General features: G+C 39.4%; 1 protein-coding gene across 1 annotated transcript in view; it reads left to right on the top strand.

Annotated features, from left to right (window-relative positions):
- LOC131413005 (collagen alpha-4(VI) chain-like) overlaps window positions 1-23,419 on the top strand; it is an 83,371-nt gene that overhangs the window by 11,657 nt on the left and 48,295 nt on the right. The window contains exons 5-13 of the mRNA XM_058553342.1: window positions 344-973; window positions 4,373-4,918; window positions 5,280-5,834; window positions 9,310-9,644; window positions 10,920-10,998; window positions 12,974-13,119; window positions 13,280-13,372; window positions 14,943-14,996; window positions 22,364-22,435. Of these exons, the coding sequence (XP_058409325.1) occupies window positions 344-973; window positions 4,373-4,918; window positions 5,280-5,834; window positions 9,310-9,644; window positions 10,920-10,998; window positions 12,974-13,119; window positions 13,280-13,372; window positions 14,943-14,996; window positions 22,364-22,435 (2,510 nt within the window). The remainder of the gene's footprint in view (window positions 1-343; window positions 974-4,372; window positions 4,919-5,279; window positions 5,835-9,309; window positions 9,645-10,919; window positions 10,999-12,973; window positions 13,120-13,279; window positions 13,373-14,942; window positions 14,997-22,363; window positions 22,436-23,419) is intronic.

The following is a 23,419-nucleotide window of genomic DNA, read 5'->3' as shown; positions in this document are numbered from 1 at the left end:
CAGGGCTGGCCCTGAAAAATGATCTTAAAGCAGTTGCTTGTGTATATTCATATATTTACATATTTTGCAAGAGATGTGAATACTCTTTCATGTGAAAAATTTTGAGATAGGTATGATGTTCTTTGACGATCACGCCAAATGATGGTCATAAAAACTTCCACTGAATTCTAAAATGCATTAATATAAGTTAGTATACTATATATTATTACAATTTGTAATACTAACTATATTATTACAGTAGATAAAAATATAGCATAATACAGCTTTTATCTACAAAATGAATGTTGTCTTTATTACTCTGTTCTCATGCTAAAGCCCTTCTTTCTGTTTTGTTTGTTTATAGCATGTCTGACTGCTATCCCGGCTGACTTAGTATTCCTCATTGAGGAATTTAGCAGGGTTAGGCAATCGAATTTCCACCAAGTTGTCAATTTCTTAAAGACCACCATCAGCTCTCTGAGCATTGGTCCTGATGCTGTGAGAATTGGCTTGGTCTTTTACAGCGAGGAACCACGACTTGAGTTTTCGCTAGACACATTTCAGAGTTCAGCCGAAATCTTGGAGTATTTGGACAAATTAACCTACCAGGGACGAAGAGGAAGAATCAAGACTGGTGCTGCTTTGGATTTCCTAAAGAATGAGGTTTTCATTCAGGAGAGGGGCAGCCGATCCAAGCAAGGCGTGCAGCAGATAGCTGTGGTCATCACGGATGGCTTCTCCCAAGACAATGTGTCCAGACTGGCTTCTCTCCTCCGCAGGGCAGGGGTTACCATCTATGCAGTGGGCACCCAGCTTGGCTCAGAGAGTAAGGACCTGGAGAAGATAGCATCATATCCTCCTTGGAAGCATGTCATCCCCCTGGAATCCTTTTTGCAACTCTCTGTTGTGGGAAGCAAGATTAAGAACCAGCTCTGCCCTGAGATTGTGAGCAAAAGGGCTTCCATTCCTAGGATGGACTATGCCCTACAAGAAGGTAGGAAGAACTTTTCCGGATTTGATTGTTTTTTAAAATCTTTACTTTGCTTGCTCCATACAGTCACCTCCTCTACCTCTCATCCAAGAAAAGTTTTTGGAGTCAGATCGTTAAAAAAACAGAAACTCAAACTTGTAAAATCTTTATTTTGCCTTGATTCCAAATAGTGCCGAGAATATGAAGTAAAAAGTGAACATTCCTCCATTTTCCTTTCTTACCCCTCATTCCTTTTAAGAGTTTGATGAAAATATATGTATGTATATTTACAATAAAGCCCTAGGAATCTGTGTATGGATTGACCAAAACTTAAATCACTTAAAGCAGAATATTATTTCTAAAAAGATATAAATAGTCTTAAAATTAGAAAATTTTACTTAAAACATACTAAATGAACATTAATTTGCCAATCTTTTGTGTAAGGTCAAAGCTTCTTTGAATATAAGCCCTGCTGGTTGGAGTTCCGTGTATTTTCTTCATCAGTCATCCAATAGTGTATTTTCTATAATTTCTAGTTTCTGTTTCTTTAAAGCAAGAAGAGAACATAGCCACTTTGGAAACAATCTAAGTATAGAAATCCTCATTGATTTTTCATGATCTCAAAAATTCAATCTTTGTAGTGCTATCCAGTACACCAACAATTTCTTTTAAAACAACTTGCCTTTATTGGGTCTTTTCTAAGCAGTTAACCTGGTTTTCAGAGAGACAATAAACCTCTTTTATTCACACTCACGTCGTATTGATTTGCACCATATTTGATTTGTTGTGTTATTGTAATAACAAACCTTCCATAAATAGCCTGGGGACAGACCCACTTTGTTCTTGATAGGCTTATTCTTCCCTGAGCGAAGCAGAACTGTGTGGTGTTCAACTGCTCCAGGTTGATGTATCCACAACACTTGATGTATTGTGGGAGCATCTGTGTGTTACAGAAGGAAGGGAGAATGTCAATCATCTGGTGAACCACTCAAGAAGAGGTCAGTTAGGAGAGCTCCTCCTATACATGTAGTTTAAAAAAACACTCAGAAAAAACATAGCAGTTAAGTATACCTTGGAGTACCTTGGAATCAAACTACCTGAATTTTAAATCCCAAATTTGCTCCTTACTGGCTGTTATAAATATCTTTGTGTCTGTCTACTTACTTCTCCGTCTATGTTTGTCCACCCATGCTAGTATCTCTTAGATTCAAATCAAGATGACAACTTGAAATGTAGATAATTAACTTAAAAATTCAAGGCTGTGATTATATCTTCAGAGGAAAATCGCTTTTTCTTTCTATCTTTTTTTTTTAGACAATCATTAAATGATCCTGTAATTTCCTGATTACTTGTGCTGAGGTCTAGAGATTTAAAATATCTAAACAAATTTCCGTCTTTGTCTCTGGCCTGTATGAATTTCATTTCCTGGTGCATCCCCTGCCTATATTCTGTAGGGAAGAAGGAGAAAAGGCTCCTTTTCCCTCCTTCTAATTCACAAACAGTTTAAAGAGTTGAGAGTTGATTTTTTTCCCCAGACTGCATAGCCGCTAAAAACAAACCTGGAATCAGGAAAATCAGCCCAAAGTCTAGAGTGGTTGGGGGTGGGATAGCTTAGAGATAAATAGAAGTTAGGGCAATTTTAATGGAATTGTGCCCTGGGTGGTCATAATGACTATAATATCTACCATTTATTGGTCATCTGCTATGTGTCAGACACTCTGCTAAGGACTTTGTGTATGTAATAGATGTGGATGCATAGCAGCATCCAGACTGTAAAAAATATTCTCTCTCTCTCCCCCCACCCACCAAATTTCCGTCTGCCAAGATTAGCAAGAATGTGTAGTGCGAGACAGTCTTTGGGGTTCTTGGCTCCTCTGGATGGTGCAAAGGCCCTGGGCTTCAGTGGAGCCTCTTGGACCACTGCTGTGTGTGGGGGCTATAGAGATGCCCCTTCTTGCACAGTGGTCCTTTTCTCAGACTCAGGTCAGCCATCACCTGTCACCAGTGGGTGCTGTCTTCCAGCAAGGTCTGAAGTTCTGCCTTCTTTTTCTATAATTTCCCCTCCATTCTCCCAGCATTCAACAAACACTTACCACAGGGGCAGAGCACTCCTCTCCACACCCCCTTCCAGTGCCTGCCCCTCTAGGGTAGGGTTGCCAGATAAAATACAGGATGCCCAGTTAAATTTGAATTTTATTCAGATAAACAACAAATCCTTTTTTTTTAAGTACAAGTGTGTACCACATGTTGCATGTACCAAGCTCCTTCCAAATGAAGGCCTGAGCAAGGGAGCCCAATGCCCACCTCAGTCCATTTCCCTCTCAGCCAGGAAACATGAGAAGGCTCTTGATTCTTCCCTGGGTCAAGGGAATCCAGAGATTAGTAACACAAGGCTGGGCTGCCCTTACTGAAAGAACCAAGGAGAAAATCATGTTTCATTCTTTTTGAGAAATCTGCTACATGACAAAAATAGAACACTGGGTGATCTTAAGGGTGAATTTTTAATACTCAGCTCGGCTGTGTTTCCATGACCTTATTTAATCCTCACAATCAGCTTACTGAGTAGGTGTTAAGATTCTCGTTGGACAGATTAGGAAATTGAGATGCAAAGGGGCAAGCCTGCTAGTAAGTGACAGAGACAGGATCTAAATGTGGAGCCATTTGCCCTTTGGAGTCTAGGCCTTAATACAAAGTGACTCATTTAAGTAAGGCTCATTTAAAACAGCAAGTTTTGAATTAATTAAATTTCAGAAAGTGCACTCTTTTGCCCATGTATTTAAAAAGTGCAACTTGCATGGGAAGCAGGAATATTGGACACTGAGATAATTCATAGCTTCAAATATGCTCTGATATTTTACTTTTAGCTTATTCTTAACTTCGCTATTTGAGAAATGTCAAGTAATATTTACTTCATGTCTTAAGTGGGGTTGACCAGAAACAGACTCTGAGACAAGGATTTGGATGCAAGTGATTATCTGGGAGGTGATCCCCAGAGACAGTGGTAGAGGGGTGGAGATGCAGGAGAGGAAGGGAAGGCAGCGAGTACAGGCTGAGTTAGTGAGCAGGTTATTGCTGTAGGCACCTGGGGCTCAGTTCTGCTGGGGCCTCAGGGAAACGATGTAGAACTCATCTCCTAAAGGGCAAGGGAGCTGGGGTATTTGTCCATCAACCCCTGTCAATCATTGGTTGGTGGTTGCTCCCAAATTCACTCCCAGGCTTTCTGGCCTGCCCAATGTATGGGCTGATCTAGCTCCTGGCCAAAGAATATCCTTATGCAGAGTTACAGGTTCAGTAGAAAGCTATTGGCTCTCAAGGGACCAATGAGTGCTGAGGGAGTATGGGTGGGGATCAGGATCCATAGCTTTGGCTACACGCCATCTCACACTCTGTTCTAATGGGTTGCTGCTTCTTCTTATTGCCTAGGCTGTGTGCACATTGAGAAGGCAGATATTTACTTCCTTATTGATGGATCTGGCAGCATCAACCAAGAAGATTTTCTTGAAATGAAGGCATTCATGAATGAGGTGATAAAGGTGTTCCATTTGGGGCCTGACAGAGTACGGTTTGGAGTCATTCAGTACTCAGACGGAATTAATAGTCAAATTATCCTCAGCCAGTATCCCAGTGTGGCAAGGCTGAAGGTAGCCATTGATGGCATCCAGCAGAGGGGAGGTGGCACCATGACGGGTCAGGCCTTGAGTAACATGGCTCAGGTCTTTGCAGACACTGCTCGCAGCAATGTGCCTTGGTATCTCTTAGTCATCACTGATGGTAAATCTGAGGACCTGGTGGCTGAAGCTGCGGAGGCACTGAGGGGAGACGGAGTCATCATTTATGCTATTGGAGTCAGAGATGCTAACACTGTTGAGCTTAAGGAGATAGCTAAAGACAAGATGTTTTTCGTGCATGAGTTTGATTCCTTGAAGACCATTCAACAAGAAGTGGTACGGGACATCTGCTCCTCAGAGAGTAAGCATTTTTTTCTTCAATATCTTTCTCTCCAAGTATATGTGTCTAATATATTTGAATAGGCTTCATTCTCCCAGTGTGGATTCATTGGCCCAAAAGTGAGTATTGGACACAGAGTGACCATGACCTAGTATGAACCAAGCCGGTCAAATTTTATGTCTTTATCATACAGTTGTGTCTTATTTTGAGACTGGTTTGTGCTGGGTCACAGAAAATTTATTTGATTGACTTCCTCTTCCATCCCCTTTAAAAATATTTTCATGTCGTGTATATGCCACCCCAGACTGTCCCTGGGGACTTGTAATTAATTGGTTTCAGGCTCTGAGTGAATGTTCTGTTCTGCTCCCCCACCCCTCCCCAGCCTGTAAGAATAGGAAAGCTGACATCATCTTCCTGATAGATGGTTCAGAATCCATCTCCCGGAAAGACTTTGAAAAGATGAAGGAATTCATGAAGAGGATGGTGAACCATTCAAATATCGGTGCTGATGAAATTCAGATTGGCCTTTTGCAGTTCAGCTCAAGCGCCCGGGAAGAATTCAGGCTCAACCAATACTCCTCAAATGTGGACATTCACAGAGCCATCGAGAATGTTCAGCAGATGAATGAAGGCACCCACACTGGGAAAGCCCTGAATTTCACTCTGCCTTTTTTCGACAGTTCAAGGGGAGGGAGACCCAGTGTTCATCAGTATTTGGTTGTGATCACCGACGGGGTCGCCCAGGATAATGTAGCCATACCAGCCAAGGCTCTCAGGGACAGAAATGTAATTATTTTTGCCATTGGGGTGGGAGAAGCGAAAAACTCTCAGCTTTTGGAGATTACTAACGACCAAGATAAAGTGTACTATGAAGAAAAATTTGAGTCCTTGCAGAACCTGGAGAAGGAAATTCTTTATAGGGTCTGCACTCCACAAAGTGAGTGACAAAGGGTTTGTTATTTGATCCACAAGCCCATCACAGGTGTCAGGGACTCTGTTGGCTCTCTCAATAAAATAAAACTGATCCTTCTAGCTGGAGGAGGGAGGGAAGTTCATCCTATGGGGAGCACATCCTACCTCAACTCCTGATGTGGTGGTTCTCCCTCCTCTGGGGATTCTTTTAATCATTCCCATGGCTGTCACCACTCTGGACTCTGGAGGGCTGAACCTTCTCAGAACTCTGTCTCTAGAAAGGCCTCACTTTCTTCTTTGTAGATAGATGAAACCAGACTGGAATGTGTAAACAAAACTTACTGAAGATTTGGGCATATCAAGGGAAAAAGAAGCAGAGAGTAATATCAGTTAGACAGTCTGTCTTATGAAATAGAACACACTGTCTTTTCTCTGTGGCTCTGTACAGAGGTCTTCTCTCTACTTTGTTGCCAGTCTGCTTCCATAGGGCTGACGTCATCCTCAGTCCTGTTTTATTTCCTCAAGCTTTTATCCAAAACAGCAAGGCCCAGAGACAAGGGTTCCTCCTCCTCACAGTCTGGGTCTGCTCCTCTGCTCATTTCCCAAGTCTTGCCTTTCAGGGGGCAATTGACCCAGACAATGTCTTCATGGGCGATTCCACCTCCTACCCACAAGGGGTGAGATTCTACAGCACAACTACATTATAAGCAGGATGGCTAAACTTCAGATAGTGCTTTTTTGTGCTGAGGGTTGTTTCAAGGGCTTCCATATATTAAAACATTTAATCTTCGCATAACCCTATGAAGTAGATACTGTTTTACAGATGAGGAAACCAAGGCACAGCAAAGTCAGATTATTTGGCCCAAGTAAATAGCAGAGCTGAGGCTTGAACCTGAGGCAGTCTGGTTCTACAGTCTGTGTAGTAAATACTGTCCTATATTGCCTTTTGGTATAGTAAAGTGACAGGGCCTCTGAAACTTTAACATGCATTTGAATTACCTGGAGAGCTTGTTAAAATGAAGATTCTGAGTCAATAGATTGTGGTGGGATTCTGCATTTCTACCAAGCTCCCAGGTGATGCTGATCCTGCTGGTCCTCAGGGCACACTTTGAGTAGGAGGGTAGTGTAGTATGGTATGATATGGTGTGATATAGTATAGAGAGGCATAATGAGGCATAGTATAGTATAGAGAGTATAATATAGTATAGGATAGTATGATATAGTATAGGGTAGAATAGTATAAAATGTCCTAGAATGGCATAATATGGTGTAGTAATGTGTAGTAAAATATCGTATGGTATAATAGAGTATAGTACAGTATGGAATCAAATAGATGAATATGTAATGGAACCTCTAAAGCCCAATATTTCTACATCAACACCATGGGAAGCAGATGCTATTATTATGATACCCAACTTCCAGATGAGAAAAACAAGAGAGAGGTTAAGAAACACATACGGGAAATAGTGGAGGCAGGGTTTGAACTTCCCAGCAATTTAGTGTCAAAAGCCTGAGCTGATTTTCTAGACTATTAAATCAATATTTTTGTTTATACTGTCTAAAGAATATCACTACTTTGCAGTGTCCTTGGTGAATTCAGAAATCAATTGAAAAGAGTGCATGTGTAAAATTATTTTTTAAATAAGCATGGATTATGGGATATACTGCACTGAGCAGTTCAGATTTTTCAGGAATCAAAGTTTTTTTTTTTGTTTGTTTGTTTATATGCACCTGGGTGTTATCCTGGGGAGGAGAAGAGATACAGGATTCCAGCTTCTCTTTTCAATTCATTTTGCACCATGTAGTAAATTAGGATTTATATATATCTTTAGCTTTGTCTTTTAACTTTTTTGATAAAATTAACTGGGTCCATCAGTAATGGCTGGAACCTAATTAATTCTAGAATTCTAGAATAATAAGGCTGAATTATAAAGACTTTAGAGGTTATCTGGCAAGGTTCAACCCTCTCCATTAACAGGGAAAGAAAATGCTCCTTCATTACAAAATAAAGCCAGCTGAAAAAGTTCCTAGGGAATGTGTAAATTAGAAATGTTGGAATTATATACTATACTGCAAAAAGGAAATTCCTTTTTTTCTGAAATTAGATCTGATATAGAAGTGAGATTTATATCTGTGAAAACTTCTTTTGGTGAATTTCAATTAGATATTCAAAAAATCAAAGCAAAACCAAGATGTTTTATATGAAAGGAGGGGGGAAGGCATTTTCTGTCTTGGCAATTCCAGAAACATATCTGGCCAGCTATCATGGAGTATAATATTTAAATGATTGAAAACTCATGGCTCAGCCCTGAATCTCAAGTCCCTGAGAAATTTGTAGCCACTATCCATGACCTTTTTCATTAGTGCAGGGTCCAGTATTTACTTATTTTCCTCAAAATTTCCCCCCAATATCTACAGTTTTATTTTTATTAATTCTGAGCCAAATACTCCAATGCGTGCTGCTCTAAGGAGAAAATGTCCACGTGTCCTGGCTTGCCCTGGACAGTCCCAAGCTATGCTTTTTGACCAGAAGTAGTTAATAATTGTGGCCCTTTTATGGTTGATAAGTTATATTTTAATGTTATATTTTAAGTCATTCATCTAGATTCAAATCCAGGTATGTCAATGTCTAATCTAGGTATGGAGAATCAACTTTTGCCTCCTCAGTGGAATTTGGTGGATGGTCTTATTATTCCCCTGTCAGAGGGTGAGTGTAGCCTGAAAGATCAAAGGGCCTTCAAATTCTGGCTGCACCCTTCCATGAGGGCTTAAAAATTTTCAGGCAGAAGAAACAGAAATTGAGAGTGATTATCAGTGTTGATCTTTTCTAATATGCTTCCCTGAAACATGGTGTATGCATGGGTGGTGAATGAGGAAAGAAACTTCCGGAAGAGAAGGAAATAGCACAGCTGGTGCTGAAAGAGACTCAAGGCTCATTTATATTCTCTTCTTTGTTCATTTGTCAAACATTTAATGAGCATCTGTATTAGGCATGGGAAAAGTAAGATGACAAAGTCCCTACTATGAGGGAATCTTTGTTTAGTGGGAGAGAAGGTCAAATAAAGTAACAATGGACATGCAGGGGCATTTAATGACTCAACTTGAGGAGCTGGGGATGTGAGTCAGACAGGGCTTTAGGGAGGGGGTTACTTGAATTGCTCCTTGAAGGACATGTATGAGCTAGTCAGATTGGGGAGGAGGAGATGGGAAAGGACACTTCAGGTGGAGGGAATAGAATCTGCAGTGGTGTAGAGGTATGAAACCGTGTATATTGCATCAGTTAGTTTTTGCTGTGTAACAAGCCATCGAATATATACTGTGTAACAACAGTATGTATTGCATCAGTGAGTTTTTGCTGTGTAACAAAACCATTATTTAGCTTCCACTTCTGTGGGTTGGCTGGGGGCTCTTCTTTCAGGGCCAGCTTGGCTGATATCTTCTAGGCTCAGTCATGCCTCCATAGATGACTAATTTGATTTTCTTCTCCTCCACCTTCAAAGGCTGCAGCATAGATTTGTCCTTAGGAATTGATATCTCCACTCCCACAAGGCAAGTTCAGCAGAAGCTTCAAGGCTTACTGCCAGAGCTGATGCAACAGCTGGCCTTGCTTTCCAACATCAGCTGTAGCGTTCCTGGGCAGTTCAACACAATGTTCCGCTACTTGGTTCCTGGCTCCAATGGGCAGCTTATCTTTGACTCAGGCTTTGAGAAGTACAGTGATGAGATCATTCAGAAGTTCTTGGTTCATCAGGCTGCCAAGAGCAACCATATGGATGTCGATTTTTTGCAGTCCCTGGGAGATAATGCTATTCGCCTCTCTTCTGCTAAAGTGAAGGTAATAAATGCTGAGAACCCATGTCACAGGGCCATCAGGCGGGGTTGGAGGGATAAGGCTTTTGTGACTGAGGCCAACTAAACTGTTGTTCACTGGAGATCCTACATAGTGTAACCCAGTAAAGACCAACAAGAGATATGTTTTCATTCAATCAGCAAATATTTACTAAGCCCTAGAGGCTCTGTGCTGAATAACACCAATATGGAAAAAAGGGTAAAGTCCCTGCCCTCAAGCTGCCCATAGTTTAGTGATCCAGATTCTTCCACTGAATAAATTCATTCCAAAGACAACTTGTAAGATATTTTAAGACTCCTTAGCTCCTATGGTCACTCACTGCCATGTAGAGTAGGGCCCATTATTTTTCTAGTCATCACCTTGAACTGTCTTTAGTGACAGCATTAGCTAGCTAGTGCAGCCCATCTCCTCCCTTCCTGGTGCCCCAGAACTATACACCCACAAAAGTCCACAGAGCTGGAAAGATCTCATGTGATGTCTATTAGGAAATGACAACCCCAAATTTTGAAATTTACATTTAGTTTTTCTTTCAATCAATGGGTTTCTTTCTTTTTTTGGTGAGAAAGATTGGCCCTGAGCTAACATCTGTTGCCAATCTTCTTCTTTTTGCTTGAGGAAGATTGTTGCTGAGCTAACATCTGTGCCAATCTTCCTCAATTTTGTATGTGGGATGCCTCCGCAGCATGACTTGAGCAGTGTGTAGGTCTGCTCCCAGGATCTGAACCCACAAACCCTGGGCCACCAAAGTGGAATGCGTGAACTTAACCACTAAGCCACTGGGCCAGCCCCTGGATTTATTTTTTGACTAATATAATTCACTTTTTAAATTAAATTTTTCTATGACTAAAGGTAACACATTTTAATTGTGGAGAATGCATTAGAATTTTGGTATTTTTGCATTGATAAAGATGAATATTGGAAGATAAAGATAAAGTACCTTTTTGGAAGGTATTTTTAAGTGAATGCATTAAGCTCGTTCAAACTCACTTTTTTTTTGGCAGGGGGAGGTGGAAGTAAAAGTTAATGTGTAATAAAGTAACAAATGAATGGGTAAAAAGGAACAGAGTGAAAAGCTGGATACAACTAGAAAAGCTAAGCTTACCCTTGAATTTTTAAGAAATGTGTAATTTACAGCATCCATCTTCCCCGTTCCCCTTCCCCTTCCCCTCTACTTTTCCTTTCTCTCTTCCTCACTCCTCCCTCCGCCATCCCTTTCTCGCTCTCCCCTTCCCCCATCTTCCTCTCTCTCATAAACAACAGGTCCTTTTAGTGTTTACAGATGGATTGGATGATGATTTAGAGAGGCTGAAGGACGCATCTGAGCTTCTCCGCAGCAAAGGTGAGTGCACTGAGTTGCCCTGTGTGGCTTTGTTCCTCCCACAGGGGCTGAGACACTCTTTGAGATTTCCAGATGGTACTGGACCCTATTAAGGCTCCTGTATGCTAACCCAGGTGGTTGGAGCTCAGTGTCCACAAGGCTGATGCCCAGTCTCCCTCTTTGAACAAATCATGGGGCTCTTTAGGGCTGAGAGACCCCAGGGCCCCACATCCCTGACACTGACCAAGGGTTTCTCTGACTGAGACAGGACTGACTGATTACCAGCCTGGCACCTGCTTTTGAGGGCTGAAGGTGCAACTCTTCCTGCACGGTGAGCGGGTGTTGTTTGCTCTTCTAGGCTACCTAGGGGTCCATATGTCTCTTTTTCGTAAACTCTGGAGTCATCGTAAAACTGGACCTTGCTCTTTCCACTGCCCTTCCTCCCTCTTTTCCCTATTTCTTCCTCCTTCTCCATCTCCAAGGGCTGTTAGTCTATATGGCATCTTTGTGAAATTTGAAAAAGATGCCCAATGCTCTGGGTGGGCGCAACTCCCTAGCCTGGCTCGGTGAGTGGCGTGCTGGCTGGATTTCCGCACCCGCTGGCTCCCTCAGCTGGGTGTGCTTGGGCAACACTGCCTGTACGACTGTGCATGATTGCTCGGGCTGGTCCTACTGTGTGCCCCTAAAGGCTCTAAAGCAAACTTGGGATGAACAACCAGCAACTTGACTTGTTCAAGCACTCTTCACCCTTCTCCCTCCTCAGTAGAGTATGTTCAGTATATTCTTCTGGGGACGATGTTTTTCATTGGTTAACAATGTGATGGAATATTTTTTATGACAGCTTGCTCCCAAGTGAATTTGTCTCATAGATTGCCACTGGAAGTTTAAAATGTTGCAACTTTTCTGGAAGAGATTTGGGAGTATATGACAAAGGACTGCAAACTTTGCCTGTGTCCTAGGTTGGCAATTCCACTTCTAGGAATTTATTTTAAAGAATAATTAAGAATATGTGTATAATTTTTAAACACAAGATTGTTAAGCAGCTTGTTTACAGTAACAAAAAGCTGATGTATGTGTGAATTTACCGTTCAAAATATTAACAGTAATATTTGTTCTGAAATTCTACAAACAATGATTTCTAGCCGTATTTGAAAAGCATTCTTGTCCGTTTGTTCTGTGTTCTGTGGACAAATCTAGATGATCTTTCAGTGCCTGCATCAGTAGGATAGGCTAGGTTATGCTGCAATAGCAAACAACCTCCAAATCTCATAGCTTAAACCAGCAAGAATGTATTCATTTTATGCCTCATGCCCATTCATCTTTGCCTCATGCTCATCACTCAAGGACCCAGGTTAAAGGAAGGGTCTATTCCTGTGGCAGGGGAAAGGAAATGGGGCAAACTGTGTATTGCTCTTAAAATTTCTCCCAGGGAGTGACTTCTGGAAGAAAGTCACTTCTGCTCACATTTCATTGGTTAGAGCAAGCCACATGGACACTTTTAACTTTCAGGAGATAGATAATATTTTTACAGGTAAGGAATTTAAGCTTAATGAGAATTTATAACTTTCTCAAAGAAGTGAATTCCTACCATGTGCCCTTAAGTAGAAGAACCAGAATATTTGTGAACAGTCCCAAAGACTACCATAATTTCTAAGAGTAAACCAAGTCTATTTCAGGAATGGGTTTAAAAGGATGTAACTTCATACAATAACAGAAGAAAACCCTCTATGATATAGAAGTAGGGGCTATCATAGAGCTATGAGAGTCCTTTGTGGTTCTACCTAATTGCTTAGCTTGTGGGCCTAAAAGATGTCAGACCAATTCTTTAAGAAGGCTTGCCATGAGCTAGTTTTGATTTTAACAAAAATGCAATTTGAGACAAGACAGGTGAAGGATATGGGAAGGGTGGGATGATGGATGAATATCTGAGGCTGAGAAAAAGACAGACCATTCAAAAGACATGCAAGTAAATTGCCCACCTGTTGGTAATTTAAAGGATTCTCTGGACTCCTCATTATTGGGCTGGAAGGTGTGCATAAATTAGAAGAGCTCCAGGAGCTAGAATTTGGCAGAGGATTTGCATATAACCAACCCCTGAGTGTCAAACTGCAATCTCTTCCAAGCATCTTAGTGAAGCAACTTGTAAGTATTTTTTTTTAACACCATCCTTCACTAGGTCTATTAATTCTAATAATTTTTAAAACTTGAGGGAATTTTGTCTCTTTAGTGTATAACATGATGTAGGTTAACACAGGTGAAAAAAACTGGGTTACATATATGTGATATGGATTCTGTTTTTCAGGACACAATTGTAGAAAGAACATGCTGCAATATGTATACAAAGTGTTTTGGAGAAGATGGGCACAGAGGTGATGGCGGGAGCCCTGGCAGGAAGGTGAGACTTCCTTGGGTGTGGCTGGGGGAAGGAGAGAGATGACATTTTATTATCCACAACATAGCGGGCCCTGTGTTATGTCTTTAACAGACCTTTTCTAATTCTGCCCTCTTACCAAACCTTTGAGGTAAATGTTATTTTACAGATGTGAAATTGAGGATCAGAGAGGGAACATCACTTTCCCAAAGTCACACAGTTACAAAGAGGCATTTTGGGGTTTAAGCCCCTATGCTTATTTGACCCCAATCTCACGTTCTTTCCACTATTGGATGCTGCCTACTTACATTCATTTGAAAATCCTTTCACATCTTCTACCACTGCACAGAAGTTTTCACTGTCTACAAAATTTTCACTTGTCCAACATGTGCTTTCTTTACAGTAGTCAATGCCTCTTTCCTTCCTATCTAACATTCTATTTTATAGCATTAGATTGTGAGGAAAGACACAGTCACTGGTTCACAAGTGGTTAATTTGCATCTCTCTGTCAATTCCAGGGTTAACTGACAGGAAAATTACTACTTCACGCTTTTAAGGGAGAATATCTCGTTAGAAATGGTCCTCGGACATAGAAGGCTGACAGAGTTCCATCCTCACGGGAACTATAGCTTTATGATGGGGTATAATCACAAATCCACATGTAAAGTTGAGTCCAATCCATTGGCTTTGCCCGTCATTTTATGTTCTCTCTTTGTCAGGTTTTCCATGAGGTTGTTGGAATGAGCTCTTATTGACTTTGCAGATCAACTTTAATTTAGAACTGTATAAAGTGTATGGTTACTTTTTAAAAAATAAATTGTAGTTATGACTTAGCACTAGATTTCTACCCCCCATATTGGTCTTTAATATCAGACTGGAGAATCAGAAAATCAAGCTTGGGAACCTCGTGACATGTTTTTTTTGACAACTCAAAGACACTGAGATTTTGACTTCCCTGCTCTTTCTGCTTGTTAGAATTCAGTGGTTGATTGCCTTTTATATCTTTGTTGATTACAAATAGACTATGGCTACTATATATCATTGACCAGTTTTTAGACTAAATAAACACATCCGGCTATAAAATGGCAAGCCAAATTTCCTTGAGAGGAAATGGTTTGTGTGTTTAGGTATCTCAGAAGAAGTATTTTTTTTTTTTTTTAAAAAAGGAGACTAAATAGCTGAGTCATACAGAAATAGACAGCCATTTCTTATCATGGACGGTCACATCTTTGCTTACTGACATTTTGCAAAATGAGATCAAAGGCCTCTTTAACAGTACTAACAGTTCTCCTTAAACTATTAAGTAGAAACTTGGCTTGGATTTTCACAATAAGATGGCTTAAAAAGGTATTTTAGAAAAATAAAAATATGTTGATGTACAGACTATGAAGACAGACAGGTATCCAAGTTTTCACTTGAACACAGACCAAGAATATTTGTTTCTATATGTCTCTGCACATCATGTCCAACACTTAGAATTTCAATAAAATGTAAACGCAGTGAGACAAGGGTATCTATTAGTAACAATTTTTATGTCACGCAGATTTGAGAAATGAAGAATTTAGAGATTATTTATTTTGATTTATTTTCTCAGGGAGAGAAGGGTTCTGACGGATTACCTGGTTATCCTGGTGAAGAAGGTGGGCATGTAAGTATTGAGTCTTATTTTTTTCTTTGAAGGAATATTGTAAAATGGGTCAAGTATGAGCAATACTTAATTGCGCTTAAGACATGAAAGTTTTTCTCTTCTATGCCGTTTAAAGTAGGTATGCCATCTATCTAAAAATAACCATTTATTGCAACAAATGTCAGGTGTAAAGATATAGTCTCTAGAAGACGTGCAGGGACGAAGTAGGGTCATTTTGTGTTTTAATCAGTGAATTTGAGATAACTGAAAATGTGGTCTGTGTCTAATGTGCACGCATGTAACAGTAGTTGTTAATCATGAGCTAAATTGTAGGTAATTTGTTACTATAAATGAGATCGCTTCATTTGTAAGTGGTTTAACAAAACACATTGAAAAGAATCCAAGGCCATTCTTATAACAAGGTCACTCGGATGCCTTCCTGAGTGAGAGAAGATGGTGGAGCTGTAGTTACCCACTGATGGTCTGCCCATAACCATGGACACTTCCCTGGGAATGTGCTGGGCAAGGGAAAGTTATCTATCATGTGATTGTGGAGAAAAGTGTTTATATAGAGAGGATTATTAGCTAGAGGACTGGAATGTGGTAGGGACCGTTTTTATTACATCGTATAAATACCAAAAGGATTTAAAAATCCCATGGTTTTCAGTTACTTTTAAATTATAGAAAAGCACTTTTCCAGAAGTGTCTATTGTAAAGTTGGTTTGTATATACCACTGGTTCTCACACGTTTTGGTCTCAGGATACCTTTACACTCTCAAAGATGATTGGGGACCTCGAAGAGCTTTTGCTGATGTGGCTTCTATCTATTGATATTTACCACATTAGAAATTAAAACCGAGAGAATTTTAAATTATTTATTTTATTTCAAAATGACACCAAAAAACTCCATTATAAGTTAACATAAATGACATATTCCTTTGTGAAAAATAAGGATATTTTCTAAAACAAAATATGTTAGTGAGAAGAGTGGCATTGTTTTATGTGTTTTCAAATATCTTTAACGTCTGGCTTATTAGGAGAGAGCTAGATTCATGTGTCCGCTTCTGTATTCAGTCTGTTGTGATATCACTTGCTATGTGGCCTCTTAATACTCTTCTGTATACTTGGGAGAGAGTAAGAGTGAAAAAAGGAAATAACATTTTAGTGTAATTGGGAAAATCATTTTAACTTTGTGAGCACCGCCTCCCGAGGGATCTTGGGGGACCTGAGGGGTCCTTGGACCAAACTTCAAACTACTGGTAAATATAAGCATTAATGTTCTCATTGCTCCATTTAGAGTAGCACGTTGTTTTATTATCCTGAACATTGAAGCTGCATGAACTTGGAAAATAGGCAGAAGTCAGAGAAAAATGCAGCTGCTGAGACTTATGTAAGCCGATCCATTTCTTTCATTATGTTGGCGGGAGAATTGCTCAACTTTCTCTCTTTATTTTACCTCAGTAAACATAGTCTTAGATGTTGGAAATACATTCAGAAATGTGAATTGTGGATTTTTGCTATTTTGTGTAGGAGTAGTGAAAATATTCCTTGCTGTTTTTATGATGTTTTAAAATGTCCTTGAAGTGTCATTTTAGTTTTCTGCTTGGTGTGTGGTTCAATGAGCCTGGCCAAAGTTAAGAGAATAGCTTAAGGTCTGACCAACCTCTTAAGATCATTGATACCAATTTCAGGCAAATAGTATAAATAAGCTCGTGTCTGTCTAGGGCAGGAGATGATTTTCTCCCCCTTCTCTGCTGTCTTAACATCCTAAAACCAAGAAGTTTTATGAAGATCCTCTAGTACAGAGCTAGAAATACAATGCAAGTGACATATATAATTTTATATAATTTAAAATTTCACAGTAGCCATCTTAAAATGAAAAGAACCAGGTGAAGTTAATTTTAATAATATATTTTATTTAACCCCATATATCCAAAATATAATCATTTCAACATGTAACTAGTATAAAAGTTGATGAGATATCTTACTTTTTTTAATATACTATCTTTGAAACCCAATGTGTTTTTTAACACTTACAGCACACCTCAATTTGGACTAAAGACATACATTTTAAATGCTGAGGAGCAACGTGTGGCTAGTGGCTACTGTATCTGCCAGCACAGCTCTAGTGGGTCTCATTTTCTTTTTATTTCATTTCTCACAAGAGAAGGTGACTTCATAATGTGTTGTCCTCTGAATGGCTTTTAATATTGTTTCCCAGCAAAGCAGGTCAGATTGGTCTGCTCAGTGGCCGACAGCTCTCTGTGGATGGAACAATTTCAGAATGGAGCCCATAATTTGTAGGTTCAAGTTGAAAGAGTATAAGGATAAATAACTAACTCACTGTTCCAGTTATTTGGTACTGCTCCCTGCCCCTTTCCCTCCAAAAAACCCTTAGTGGCGTAAAACAACAATTATTTTGCTACAATACTCCCCCCTTATCTGAAGGGGGTACGTTCCAACACCCCGAATGGATGCCTGAAACCTAGGATAGTGCCGGACCCTATATATACTATGTTTTTCCTATACATACACACCTATGATAAAGTTTAATTTATAAATTAGGCATAGTAAAAGATTAAGAACAATAATCAATAATAAAATAGAACAATTATAACCATATACGGTAATAAAAGTTACCATAGATCTTAGCAAACTCAGGATACGATTTTTTTCTTTCCTTATTAAGGTGAGAACTTTCACCTTTTCACTTAAAGGAAGCACTTTATGGCTTCTCTTTGGCATACCTGAATTGCCAGCATCACTACTCTTGCGCATTGGGGCCATTATTAAGTAAAATAAGGGTTACTTGAACACAAGCACTGAGATACCACGACAGTTCATATGATAACCCAGCCAGCTAGGAAGTGACAAATGGGTGGGTATCCTATACAGCATGGATACGCTGGAGGAAGGGATGATGCACGTCTGGGGTAGGAGGGAGTGGGCCAGCGGGAGATTTCATCACGCTACTCAGAATGGGCCACAATTTAAAACTTATGAATTGTTTATTTCTGGAATCTCCCATTTAATATTTTTGGACTGCAGTTGACCATGGGTAACGGAAACCACAGAAAGGGAGAAGGGGGGACTACTGTACATTCACGGACTCTGCGAGTGGGAAAACTGAAAAGGGAACAGTGAGGGGGCTCTTTGCTAGGTGTCTGGGGCCTGAGCTGGGCTAACTAGGCCATTTGGGGCTGGAGGACCCACTGCCAAGATGGACCCACTGCAAGATGGCTTCCTCTCTCACGCGTCTGGTGCTTGGCTGGAATGGTGGAAGGACAGGCCAAGCTGGAATTGTATGGCAGTTGGGTCTAAGAGGGAGTACCCAAATAGGGAGGGTCGGTCCTGAGACTGAGTATTCCAAGAGACCATGGTTGAAGCTGCAAGGCTTCTGAGTGAGCCTCAGAAGTCAGGCAGTAACTTGCCTGCCACATTCTGTTGGGTACAAGCAGGTCACTAAATCTAGACCAGATTCAAGGGGTGAGGTTGAGGAGGGGGGAGTTGGACTCCTCCTCTTGATGGGGGAGTGGCAAAGTCACATAGCAGAAGAGCATGGAGATATTGGTGTGGCCATCTTTGGAAAATACAACCTTCCAAACTCATGAATTCTATATATTTTTAAAATTTATCTGTTATGAAGTGGTGGTTTGAATAATGATGTATGCATTGCTTACACATCAAAGCCTTAGTTATATATTAAATTAGTCAGATTGGCTAAGGTCACAAAAAATAGTTATGTAACTTCAGTAGTAACAAACACAGCTAACATACGTTGAAAGCTTCATATGTGCCAGACACAGGGCTAAACGTTTTGTATACGTTTCCTCATTTCGTCTACAAAATAGAATATTATTATTGTTATTCCCATTTCTCATAAAATAACTTGAACCAGCCCAGCATTTGAAAAGATTTTGGTGATATTGTTCTTTCCATTGAGTCATGGTTATAATTGATAACTTTAAGCAACTACTGTGAGCAAATGGGAGGCTGATTTTTAAACATGATAGAGCTTAATATTTGAATGAGCAACACAGTAAGCTCACATTTTGTTCTCAAAACAATTTAACATATATGCCCATTATACAGTAATTCCAATTTTCTCATAAGAACATCCTAAAAAATGTTTTTGCCCAATTAGAATAAATGAACTTTTAGGGATGCAGGTGAACTAGACAAATGTCTACTTATAATATTTAACTTATTTAGTTACACATAAACATTTTAAAGTCTTTCGTTAGGTAAAATGATACATTAAATTAGAAATTCTGCTTTTTTATCTCATATCTTATCAAACCATTTTATTAAAAATTATTCCCATGTAGTTTCTATATCAGTTTCTTCTTTATTACTGGAACCACTTCTTGGAAACATCTCCCCCAGTTTTCTAGAGAATTTTGTGTTCACTTCTGTCTTAATATAAACCACTTTTAAGACAGTGTTTGAAATCTGTCATTGCAAATTTTATTTCCAGCTCCAAAAACTCATTCCCTCATTTTTCTTCTAGGAATATTTTCATGGTCTCCACACGGTGATCATGAATTCTATTTCATAAAAGTGATATTTTAAAGTCTTGTCTGCATAGCACCTAACACTGGAAATTGTGAGGTCTCATCCCCAAATACAATAAATAAATCTCTGTTAGATTTATTTACCTGCTTTTTTTTTTCTTTTTTAGTTGATCTGGTAGGTTCCATAAATATTCCATAAATATCTCAAAGCATTCCATAAATATCTCAAATTAACACTGATTGGGTGTCAATACTATGCTATTCAAAGTTAAGTAGTGGAGAGAGTACTCTGAAATATGAACAACTTTATGAAGGCTTTATGAAGCTCAAATTTAAGAATATTCTTTTTTCTGAAGACTAATTTTGGGAAAATACATACTTGATCATGTGTGTACAGCAACTGAAACTTTAGAAACTGAGAATAAGTCTTCAAAGTAAGTTTTTTTCTTTTTCTTCACAATTTAAAAAAAAATTTTAATTGTGGTAAAATACACATAACATAAAATTTACCATCTTAACTGTTTTTAAGTGTGTACGAGTTTTCAAGCATACAGTTTAATGTTATTAAGTACATTCACATTGTTGTGCAACCATCGCCACCATCCATCACCAGAACTCTTTTTATCTGCAAAACTGAAACTCTGTACCCGTTAAACATTAATTCCTCATTCCCCTCTCCCTCCAGCCCCTGGCAACAACAATTCTATTTTCTGTCTTTATAGTTTTGACTACTCTAGGTACCTCATTAAGTAGACTCATATGGTATTTGTCTTTTTGGCTTATTTCACTTAACATAACGTCCTCAAGATTCATTTATGTTGTAGCATGTTAGAATCTCCTTCCCTTTTAAGGCTGAATAAGATTCCATTGTAGGTGTATGCCACGTTTTGTTTATCCATTCACCTATCAATGGACATTTGTGTTGCTTCCACCTTTTGACTGCTGTGAGTAGTGCTGCTATGAACATGGGTGTGAAATATCTCTTTGAGACCTGTCTTTCAGTTATTTGGGGTATATACCAAAGAAGTGGAATTGTTGGATCACATGGTAATTCTATTTTTCAATTTTTTGAGGAACTGCCTTATTGTTTTCCACCGCGGCTACATTATTTTAGGTTTCCACCGAAAGTGTGTAAGAGTTCCAATTTCTTGACATCCTCAGCAACACTTGTTATTTTCTGTTTTATTTTTTATTATTTTTTAAAAATAATAGCCATCCTAAGAGTGAGTTTATTTTTAATGGTTTGTTAAAAATACAACTTTAAGAATTTTTTCTTGGTCTCCTTGCTTTATCGGGGACATTTGCTTTGTATATAGCAACTATTTTCTAGTAAAGACAACAGCTAATTATTCATGACTGATAACACTGTACAGTGCTATATAGTACAGTAGATATGTCAGGATTAAATTTTCCAGATGAAGCTTAAACACCACACATTGAACCCAAAAATTCATATAGATTGGAAGAAGGGGGAAAACAGACATTTATTTAGCATCTATTGTGTGTTAGGCCCTGCATTAGGCATTTTGTACATGTTATCACATTTAATCTTCGTCACAACTCTACTGGTATGTGTTAATACTCTCACCTTACAGATGTGGAAGTAGAAACTGAGAGAGAGGAAGTAACTTGCTAAGGTCACATAGAGAGGGTTGGAGATGTGCCCAAACCCATGTCTGTCTGATGTCAGAAACTGTGCTTTTCTCATTATCTCTTGCTGTCTGTTAACTATAAAATAGCTTATTCGTCCAATTTGTGAAGTACTTTCAATACGATGTCTCATGCATTCAATACAAAAATCCTCTGAATGGTTAGAATTAGTATTATCCAGATCCATATTTTATAAATGGAGGAAACTGTAATTCGTAGAATCATGTATTTGTCCAAGCTCACAAAACAAGTTGGAAGCAGAACTAAGACTTGAACCCAGGTTCTTTCATTCTAGATTCAGAGTGCTTCTCGCTTTACCATGTTTCCTTTAATGTCCTGGGCAGCTTACGTAGGGAAGTTATCCAACCTCATCAAGTCAGAGTTAGATATTACATTTGTAGAACCTTTTTTGATGAAAGCTCATGGAATGTGCAGTACTTTCTAATTCATATTTAATCAATTTGGCAAAAGGCATAATATTTACCATTTCTTTCCTTATCCAATATCTAGATCCCAATGTTATACCTTTGGATTAATATAATTCAGGAAGTCATTCTTCAAATCTTGCTGGATGTCTACTGTGAGCCAGACACTGTGCTTAGGGCTGGAAACACAAAGATAAATAAATGAGATATTGTCCTTGTCTTCAAGAAGCTCATAATAGAGCAGGAGATTCTGATATGTTAAAAAAAAATCCCACTTTGATATGATGTGATAAACGATAATCCCCAAAATACTACAAGGAAACTGAAGGGGCAATTGGGTGGGGTTAACAGAAAAAGCTTCTCAGAAGAGGAGGTGACATATAATCCACACCTTAGGAGTGGGCAGGATTTCACCTAGAAGAAAAAGAGTTAAATAGTCGTTTATTCTTTGTGGGACCACATGGAAAACTGCATCTGATTTTAGCCGCCTGAAGGAAGTGTCCAGACACACCTTCTGTTTTGTTCGAATGTTGAAGTTTTGCCCAAGATGCTTGATTGAATTGATCAAAAATATGGATAATTTGGATTTGTATGATTTGGGGTCATCAATATGGGCAGTTGACGGATGAACAATCTGATTGCCTTGAGGTGATCTGATCAAGTCTTTGAGGAAGTAGAAGTAATTGTAAGAACCATGTATATTTTAGTCATTGTGATGGTGATTATTGCTGGTTTGAATCGATTGGGTGGGGATGGAGATAATTTCTTGACTATCTCCACATGTATCTTTATTCCACAGGGAGAAAGAGGCCCCCAAGGTCTTTCTGGACTCCGAGGTGAGGGAGGATGCCCGGGTGTGAAGGGATCTAAGGTAAGTGAGACCTTGAGCTGCGGAATTCTTTCCCTATCTCTGTTTTATCCCTTGAGTTTGAAGAAAATCTTAATTCTTCAACATAGCTATAGTGTCTTAGCTCCTCCTCTGACTGAGGGTTTCCCAGATGGAAAGCCTGAGAAAAAGAATCAAGTGCAAATAGTTTACTGGGAGGGGATCTCAGTAAGCACTAGAAGGGAAATAGGGAAGTTAGGGAGGGAAGGAAGCCTAAAAAGAGCGCATTGTCAGTTATATTACCACCGAGAGTAGACAGAGCCTAATCCTGCTGAGGAACTCTGGGAGCCAATGTTGAACACGCACCTTAATGTTGTCCCACTAAAGGGGTGAGGGAGCTGGGGTATTCATACACCAAATCCTATCAGGCATTAGTTGAGGGCTGCTCCTAGGGACCATTAATTCCCCAGCACTTCTGGCCTGTTCTGCATGTGGACAGGCTTAGGTACCAGAAAAAACCCACAAGAGTCACAGTGCTGACAGTTGAGAACACTGAAATTTTAAGGGCTAAAGGGATAACGGATGGGGCACCCTTTTTGAGCGGTTGCATTAAATGTCTCTTAACCTTCCAGGGTTAGAGAATCTCCTTTAATAAGGCCAGAGAAAATTTTCTGCAATCTCAGAGTCTTATAGAGAGTTTTTCTGACCATGATGACCATATTCTGTATATTTTAACAACGTACTCTTTCAATTAATTTCTCCTGTTGTTCCTGGAAGCCCTCTCATGCTTTTTAGCCAGCGTATTGTCATTTTTGTTTGAGAAATGTGATTGTTATAATAATAAGTGGCAGCTCACTGCTGTGTCTTGCTCATCTCTACTATGTGGGGAGTTACAAGGTGCAATTTTCTCCAAGTCACAAGCAAAGGGGAATGGTAGTAATCAGAGTGCTGTGATGTCCATTATAATCGCTGAGGAAGAAATCTTCATTTTGATCTAATAATTACATTTTCTTGAAATTAGGGAACATA

Source organism: Diceros bicornis, chromosome 2 (genome assembly GCF_020826845.1).
Source record: "Diceros bicornis minor isolate mBicDic1 chromosome 2, mDicBic1.mat.cur, whole genome shotgun sequence".
NCBI lineage: Eukaryota > Metazoa > Chordata > Mammalia > Perissodactyla > Rhinocerotidae > Diceros > Diceros bicornis.
The sequence above is the reverse complement of the archived record's forward strand: the minus strand, read 5'-3'. Positions and strand labels throughout refer to the sequence as shown.